This window comes from Neophocaena asiaeorientalis, unplaced genomic scaffold (assembly GCF_003031525.2).
Source record: "Neophocaena asiaeorientalis asiaeorientalis breed wild unplaced genomic scaffold, Neophocaena_asiaeorientalis_V1.1 scaffold180, whole genome shotgun sequence".
In the NCBI taxonomy this organism is placed as follows: domain Eukaryota; kingdom Metazoa; phylum Chordata; class Mammalia; order Artiodactyla; family Phocoenidae; genus Neophocaena; species Neophocaena asiaeorientalis.
This window is the reverse complement of record NW_020173697.1, coordinates 3,554,169-3,563,116: the sequence shown is the minus strand read 5'-3', so window position 1 is coordinate 3,563,116 and position 8,948 is coordinate 3,554,169. Positions and strand designations below refer to the sequence as shown.

The window sequence follows — 8,948 nt, the reverse complement described above, 5'->3', positions numbered from 1 at the left end:
ATCAAGTCACATTATTTTTTGTCTAATAGACATGTTTACAAATTATAATACAATGTTAAAAATATAAAAAATATATGTACAAGAGTCTATGGAAGATTACTGTAGTTTAGCCAAGGAGCAGGTTATGATTTAGAGAGAATACTTACTTTGTTGGCACAAAAACAAAGGATAGCACACAGGTAAGATGCATTATATTTATGGCAACCTTGGGAGTTATTGTTTCTCTCTTATGTAGAAAGATTTAGGAATTAGTGGAGTCAGGTCATAGGCTCAGGGTATAATTTTCAGAGCTTGACAATGAGATGGTGTCATTAAATCTGGGCCAACAGAATAAAAAAAATAAATCTTCACTGGCCTCTCCAGCAATTTGAAGACTTGAATTGAAAATTCATGGAGTTGAAAATTTTAACTAAATTTTATTATATTCTATCATTAGACCAAGTCTCCTTGGATGCAGAGCTCCCTTGTTGAATGCTGATACACATAATCTAAATGAGAGGCAACTTGTCCAGTCTATGAAGGACTGCATTTGTGAAAGTTTGTTTCTAAATCTTGAAGTGTGCACCAGTTCACAGCAGCAGATGCCTGTGTACAACTGATATCTCTGCAAACATCAGTGTGTAGACAAAGAACCAGTGGGCTCTGGAGAATAATAATATCATTTTCTCTTTATTGAGCACTTATCTCTGAGGAACTAAAGTGATTTACAAGAATTATCTCATTAGTTCGTATAATACTCTTATGAAGCGAGTAGATGTTATCTTTGTTTTTTAATAGAATTCTCCAGGTAACCTGGAAAATTTGATTAGCTAGGTGAGCTGGATTCATAACATCCTAATCTAAGAAAAACTGTCTTGCAGACGTTGAAAGCATTATTAACATCCAAAAAACAATTTTATAAATCCTAAAGTTTCTAGAGTACATGCCAGCTCAAGGAACTGGCCATATTTACAGGTGGTTTTGACAAGGTGCATTTTTAAGAACTCGTGTTTTATATTAAAACATTTTATATTTGTTTTATATTCCATAAGATATTATGGAAAAACCCGAGCAAACTTTTTGGCCAACCCAATAGATGCTCTCTCAAATCCAACCAATATATTTTGAACATCTGCTGTATAAGAGAAAGAAAATCAAAGCATGATATCTTTTCCAGAGAGGTTTTTCTCTTATTGGTATGGTACATTTTAAAAAGAAAATTTTAAAAAGAGACCCTTAAAAGGATATCATATCTATACATGCTGTATAGATATCTCTGTCTCTGTCCCTATCCAAAAAAAAACCTAATGTGGCATAGACAGAGAAAGTCATTATCTCTCAGGAATAAGGAGGAGACTATAAGCAGATCCATTTAAGGAAAGGTTGATTGTAAGTACGGTGTCTCATTGCAGTCTAAATGAAATGCAGTGCCTCGCGGTGGCCTTCAAAGCTCTGCATGGATTGCCTTGGTTGCCTAGCCAGTCTCATTAAACAGAGAACTCTCCCATATTTGGTCTGCTTTCAAACTTCTGAACCTCTGCCACATCCTCGGTTTCAGCTGATGGCCTTGTACCTTATTTCACCGAGAACACAGAAGCAATCAGTAGAGCATTTCCACGAGCCATTGCTCGTATTTACAGGTGTATCCTCACCTGTTCTCGCGCACGCTGGGGGCTCCGTCCGGATACGGATGAACTGTCTGTGATGCCATCACTCGTGTACTAGATCCTGTCCCCTGTCACCTACTCAGGTTTCCTGGTGCGTCTAATCTTCCTTCTCCAGTGAATCAGTAGTCAAGCGTGCTCTTACTTTTTCCATTTAAAAAAGTATTCTTGATGTTACCGACCTATTTCTCCTCTCGCTTTTATAACAAAACACTTCCAAGGAGTTGACTGTCCTAGCTGTCACTAGTGATCTGCTAGCCTCCAATTCTCCCATCAGACCACTCCATGCAAATTTATGTTGTTCAAGTAAGCGGCGATTTACAGACTTATTACATCTAGGGGTCACGCCTCAGTCCTCTTCTCCATTGACCTGTAAATAATGTTAGAACCAGTCGACCCTCCTTTTTAAAAAACCTTATTCACTGTTTTTTCTCCCCTGGTGTCCCTCTATTTCACTAGCTATCTGGCCTCTGTCCTCTATGCCATTTCCTCTGGATCTTTCAAATTACTTAGCGTGGTGTGGAGGGATTGGCAGTTCATTTTCTATTACATATTACATTCAAACATATCGAAACTGTTCACCGTTTCTGTTAACAAAGAAAACTTGCTTTGTTTTGATACTGCGGCTGCGGGTTCGTTTCAGTGAAAATTTCCTCTGATCTCAGCTATTAAGAGCTTAGAGGAGACCTAGTCAGACAGTGACCCTCCTAACTGGATTTAGTCACCACCGGCTTGAACTCACTGCGTGCCCCTCACCTTTTGCTAAAATACAGTTCACCCTGGAATTGTCATGTTGGGATGAGAAGGCGTCCAGCTTGGTCGTTAAACCAGCTCCCAGAGTAACTCCTAGAGTGACTCAGAGAATAGCCCCTGTTCGAGTAATTGCCCAGCACTGTCCTCACACATGCTGTCTGGAAACCTCTGCGGCAGGCGTGTGGGGAGGCCCGAGTGATGGGAGCCATCACCTGGGCAGCGGTCAGCTGGCACCTCTGAGTAGCTGCAGAAGGACCGTAGGCAAAGCCGTCTTTCTGAGAACCTGAAGTTGAGTGAGGACAGTCTGAAAGGAAAAGCCGTTTAATCCTGGGACCCTGCAGTTTGAGAGAGACATCAGAACTCCAAATATTGCTTTGGGGTCCATCAGCATATAAAAATAATCTTTGATATTTTCAATGAAGATGAGCCCCCCCCCAGAGAAAAGACCTCTGAGTTTTGGGGAGTGCGGGGAAGCAGACGGTAGCCGGCGTGGGCTAGTCCGTGGACAGGTGTTTGAAGCGCCTTCTCACGCTGCAATTGAACCTACGCCAGTGACAGAATGAAACAGAGCACCACTTCTGCCCTACACTTGCATGTCTTTTTTGAAGATCAGGCAAACCTCCCCCTTCAACTTGAGGAGTTGAAGTTCAAATTGATATTCTTTCAGGGACAGTTAGGAATAGTTCTGAATCTTTTAAAGGCCACAGATTCATCGAGGTTTTAGTAAAAGCTATGGATCTTTCCCTAGAAAATTGAAAATGAGTGTATAGAAACAAGACATAATTCTGAAACAAAAAGTCAGAGGCCTCCTGGGTACTAGTTATTTTTCACAGCGAACATGGTTGGTGATTTTATATACTCAGTTGGAGATTTTTGCTGCTGCTTTCTTAAATTCTCTTGAGATTTTGTTGTTTTGGTGAAACAGTGTTGACTCAAGAGTTAGGGTTGCTAAGTTCTGTTTTCTGATTTCATCACTGCCTTTTGTGATTCTGCTCTATGTTATATTTTGGGGGGGACAGGGGAACGTCTTAGGTTGGAGCAGTTTTCTTATAAACTGGTAAAGTACACAAATTCTGCAGCATAATGGAATCATTCTGCCTTTTCTTGTTCATTTAAGTGAGATAGAGAGTGTATTTTAATATTTTAAGAGTACTTTAAAGTATTGCCTCTTAAAACTTCAGGAAGATTTGACATGTGAGTAAACAACGCTATTTGATAGAAAGCCTTTAATAGAATTTTTAAAAGATTTAAAAGTAACAAATTGGCTTTATTCCTCTTTTTCTTATTTGAAAGAGCGCCAAATGTATTTCAGCCTCTTTCCAGGTAAGATGTGAAATGACGTGAAAAGTACGTTCAGAATGAAAATCTATTTCAGAAGGCAACAGCCATGAGGAGAGAGGCAGAGGGGAAGATGAGGTCAAGACCAATGCCAAGAATCAAGTCAGTGCAGGTAAACTGAGAACTTGATCTGAGCATCTAATCTTGAAAGGATGCAATATTTGAGATGGCTCTTTTGATCTCAGGCAGTGATATAAAACACTTTCAGCAGACCCAACTGAGGTCAAAGTTGAATTTCCTTGTTGAAGAGGGGGACAAATATTGCTGCCATTAAATCTATTAAAGAATATTAAAAGTTAACCACATTTAAAGATAGATATTAGATACAAGGGTAATATCACAGAAATTAGTATCATGGTGTAATTCCAAATGTCATCACTTTGACTCGGGCTCTTGATACAGGATGTTGGCCATACTTAGTGACAAATTTGATAGAGTGAAAGTAAAAAGATCCCCGTAAACAAATGAAGTCAAAATATGACACCATCTTTCTAGAAGTTGAATATGTACATGGGGTGACTTCTCTGTAAATCTGTGAAAGTTTTCCATATTTGTACCTTTGTTTTCTCACCTTTGTTTTCTCTCTCTCCCACTCTCTCTCTCTCTCTCTCTCTCTCTCTCCCCCTCTCTGTATACCTCTCTGTCGCTTTGTCTCTGTATGTATGTATATATATGTGTATATGTATATATGTAAATCCTATAATTAATCAAGAGTGTTACTCCTGTATTTTTGCTTGAATATATCCATATCTGTATCAGTCATTGGCCACAATTTATATGCCGTTTGAAAAAGAGATATCTCTCTTTTCTACCCCCTTCTTATCTAATAATATCTACATCTAACTCAGTTTGAATATTACTGCAATTATGAAGCCATTTGGACACTTGACATTATTTCTCTGAGTAACAGTAACTTTTGTATCAGTTAAGATATTCTTGGCTATGAGAAACAGAAGCCCAGTTTGAAGTTGCTCAAACAGTAAATCTATTATCTAACTCTTTATATGAAGTATAGAGTCAGGATGGTTCCAGGGTTGGCCGTTCAGAAGCTCAGCATCTTGAAGGATCTAGATTCTTTTCATGTTTCCACTTGGAAAAGCCCAGTGTGGGGATGTTATCTCCTCAGATTTCAAGAAGACTATAGAATCTCCAAGCATCATATAGAGACTAAACAATACCCAGAAAATTATGTGCATTTATTTGGAAAATAGAAATTGAAGCTTCTCAAGTTTCTAGCCAGAATGGAGTCCAATGTGCATACCTAATCAAACTCTTGTAAGGAAAATAACACCATTGAACAGCATATTACCACCTGAAGTTGGAGATGGGTCCCATCCCTTGGACATTCATCCATGTAAAATATGATTATGTGAACAAGGCTTTGCCAAGGAGGAAGAAGTGTGTGTGTGTGTGTGTGTGTGTGTGTGTGTGTGTGTGTTTGCACTATTTTTTTGAGTTAATTGTATGCTATCATACTTTATTGCTACTGCTTTTAAGTCATACCTCTTTCTACCTTCTGTTCCATGACTTGTCTTGCCTAGACGCCTGCATCTACCTGCTTGAGGGCAAGTGTCAATTCTGGTTTCTTTGTATCTCCCCAAAGCTCAATGACTATCACATAGTAGGTTTAGGATGAAACACTTGTCTGCAGGATCAGCAGTGTCAATCTCTAGGATTACTGGTGTGTGGGATAGTAATATTTGAAACTTCACTTCTTGAGACAGGTAAAGGAAAGCATATGAGATAAACTTGCATAATTTTGACCGTACATAGTAAACTGTGCCATTGGACTAGGAAATAAACTTTATTAACGCAGTCTTTAGTTCTGCAAAATCTTGATTAAGTTTCAGTAGATATGCCTGGAGATTTCAGCCCTCGTTAAGTGGCAAGAGATTGGAACTCAGAAGTCACTTTAAACCTGAGTGCAAAAAGGGATTTTAAAGCTGGAAAATGTTTCATGCTAGAAGATAGAATAGGGCCCTTAAATTTTTAAAAATAGTACAGATTTTAGCTGAAGTAAGTTGTAACAGTTGAGAGTTTGGGCCTCATTAAAAGAGGTTGTAATTTTATTTATTTATTTTTTTCATGGGATATTCATGTCTTTTTATTACTTGATATTGCCAAACAGTTTTCCAAAGTGAGTTTGTAACAATTAACACTCCCACCCACAGTGTCTGAGACTTCCTGTGCTTGCCAACACGTGGTCCTATCAGACTTTGAAAATGTTTTGCCAATCTAGGTGGCTATGTAGAAGTATCTCATTGAGGTTTTAATTCATATTGCCCTGATTACTCAAGAAATTCAGTATTATTACTTTTATAATTTAAAATAATAAAGAAATATTAGATCAAGACCAGGACATATAATATCACAGAGAGATTCTTCCATATTTCTACCCATGTATGTGAAATGAGGTCTTGTTGTTACTGTCCCTATTTGTTTGAAATTTCAAATTAAAATGAGGCTGCATCTATATGTTCTCTCTATGTGCATTCTAAAGGTCCTGGCAAGGGGCTTAAACCATGGGGAGATGCACAAATGAAGGGGCCTGGCTTTGATGTAAAAATCTTTGACTGTTAGAGAAAAAAGGTAGCAGAGGATCTTGTGTGGTCCCCAGAACAGCTGCAGTCACGTCACTTGGAAGCCCGGTAGTGGAGGAAGAGAATCCAAAAATTTGCCCATGGGAATGGGGGCAGAGAGAGGTGTTTGCCACAGACGGGCAATCTTTGTGGGAGGAAGATAGATCTAGGGGGGGAAAAAAAGACTTCTTGTGTTGGTTGATTTACTTCTGAGAAACTTGAGTTTCCCTAGAGATTAAAAAAAGAGTAAGGTTCAAGTGTAGCAGCTTAGAATGAACAAATTGAGAATAGGGTCTGAAAATGGGTGGGTGAACAGCTGAAGGTTGCCCTAATTTAAGGAAAAGTACAAAAATTGGTATCCGGAAGGCAGCAGAAGGCTTCTTTAGAAGCCAGTCCCTCTCTGCACTCTCACTCACCTATCCAAACCAGGGACGTATCCTTCACCTTGTATTCATCTAGCCAAACATGCACCAGTCTGAGATTGTTCTGTACCAAGGCTTTTACAATTCCAGTGTGGTTTGCAAAGTATTGCTTATCAATATGTCCTACTCGAGAGCAGGGGAGTATAAAGAGTTGGCCTCCATACATCCAGGTCCTTAGTGAAAGTTCCAAATTTTCTCCTCCCCAGAGATTTATGCCCTTGTACTTTCCGATTGCATTAAAATAATGCCTATTTATAGCACAACTCCCTCCAGTCATTGCAGGTGACCACATAGGTCTAGTGGGTCCTTCTGGTCCCTCCATCTCATAAGAGAAATCACGATCCCGTTTAAATTGCGGTTACCAGTGGAAAGCTCCCCTGACAACGGGAGAGGACTGGTATTCCAGGGTCCCGTAATCACTGGCATCTATCAGAGGACACACCCCCATTTGGGGGTCCTTAGCAATGGCATTCAGCACGGGCTCCAGCCATACTTTCGTCACCTTGCAGTGGCTATCCAGGAGCATCGGAACGTCCCCTGAAGCACGCGATGCTCCAGTCAGCCTCGCTCGAATCAGTCCCTCTCTCTTTTTGTTTCTTATTCATTTAATCTTTCCCCGAAAATTTTCCACGTGGTAGTCTAGTTTCTTTTTCAAATCATCAAATTCCCTCATGTCATCTACCAAAATAATTTCTTCAAGGATATGCTGTGGAGTGAGAGTCATGACACTGGACACTGTCCGAAACAAGACATTAAATGCTTCATTCCTCTTGCTAATGACAATCCTGGCACTAGGTAGGTTGGAAGGGTACTGCTTTTTTTGTTTTTTTTCAAACATCTTTATTGGAGTATAATTGCTTTACAATGGTGTGTTAGTTTCTGCTGTATAACAAAATGAATCAGCTATTATGTGTTAGCATACGGTACTTCTTTTTCTCTTTCTGACTTACGGCACTCTGTATGACAGACTATAGGTCCATCCACCTCACTACAAATAACTCAATTTTGGTTTTTTTATGGCTGAGTAATATTCCATTGTATATATGTGCCACATCTTTTTTATCCATTCATCTGTCGATGGACAGTTAGGTTGCTTCCATGTCCTGGCTATTGTAAATAGAGCTGCCGTGAATATTCTGGTACATAACTATTTTTGAATTCTGGTTTTCTCTGGGTATATGCCCAGTACTGGGATTGCTGGGTCGTATGGAAGTTTTATTTTTAGTTTTTTAAGGAACCTCCATACTGTTCTCCATAGTGGCTGTACCAATTCACATTCCCACCAGCAGTGCAAGAGTGTTCCCTTTTCTCCACACCCTCTCCAGCATTTATTGTTTGTAGATTTTTGGATGATGGCCATTCTGACTGGTGTAAGGTGATATCGCATTGGAGTTTTGATTTGCATTTCTCTAATGATGAGTGATGTTGAGCATTCTTCCATGTGTTTGATGGCAATTTGTATAGCTTCTCTGGAGAAATGTCTATCTAGGTCTTCTGCCCATTTTTGGATTGAGTTGTTTGTTTTTTTGATATTCAGCTGCATGAGATGCTTGTAAATTTTGGAGATTAATCCTTTGTCTCTTGCTTCATTTGCAAATATTTTCTCCCATTCCGAGAGTCATCTTTTCGTCTTGTTTATGGTTTCCTTTGCTGTGCAAAAGCTTTTCAGTTTCATTAGGTCCCATTTGTTTTTTTTCTGTTTTTATTTCCATTTCTCTAGGAGGTGGATCAAAAAGGATCTTGCTGTGATTTATGTCAGAGAGTGTTCGGCCTATGTTTTCCTCTATGAGTTTTATAGTCTCTGGCCTTACAATTAGGTCTTTAATACATTTTGAGTTTATTTTCGGGTATGGTGTTAGGGAGTGTTCTAATTTCATTCTTTTACATGTAGCTGTCCCGTTTTCCCAGCACCACTTATTGAACAGGCTGTCTTTTCTCCATTATATATTCTTGCCTCCTTTATCAAAAATAACGTGACCATATGTGTGTGGGCCTATCTCTGGGCTTTTTATCCTGTTCCATTGCTCTATATTTCTGTTTTTGTGCCAGTACCATACTGTCTTGATTACTGTAGCTTTGTAGTATAGTCTGAAGTAAGGGAACCCGCTTCCTCCAGCTCTGTTTTTCGTTCTCAGGATTGCTTTGGCTATTCGGGGTCTTCTGTGTTTCCATAAAAATTGTGAAAATTTTGTTCTTGTTCTGTGAAAAATGCC

At 39.2% G+C, this 8,948-nt stretch overlaps 1 protein-coding gene across 1 annotated transcript; it reads right to left on the bottom strand.

The window, feature by feature from the left end:
* Positions 1-2,431: 2,431 nt before the first annotated feature.
* LOC112403185 (inactive polypeptide N-acetylgalactosaminyltransferase-like protein 5) lies at positions 2,432-7,552 on the bottom strand (the record flags this gene model as incomplete). Its single annotated transcript, XM_024750538.1, is given in 2 exon segments — positions 2,432-2,679; positions 6,730-7,552. Coding segments are annotated over 2 exon segments (1,071 nt in total), but the record flags the coding sequence as incomplete, so codon positions are not given.
* Between the last annotated feature and the right edge of the window lie 1,396 nt (positions 7,553-8,948).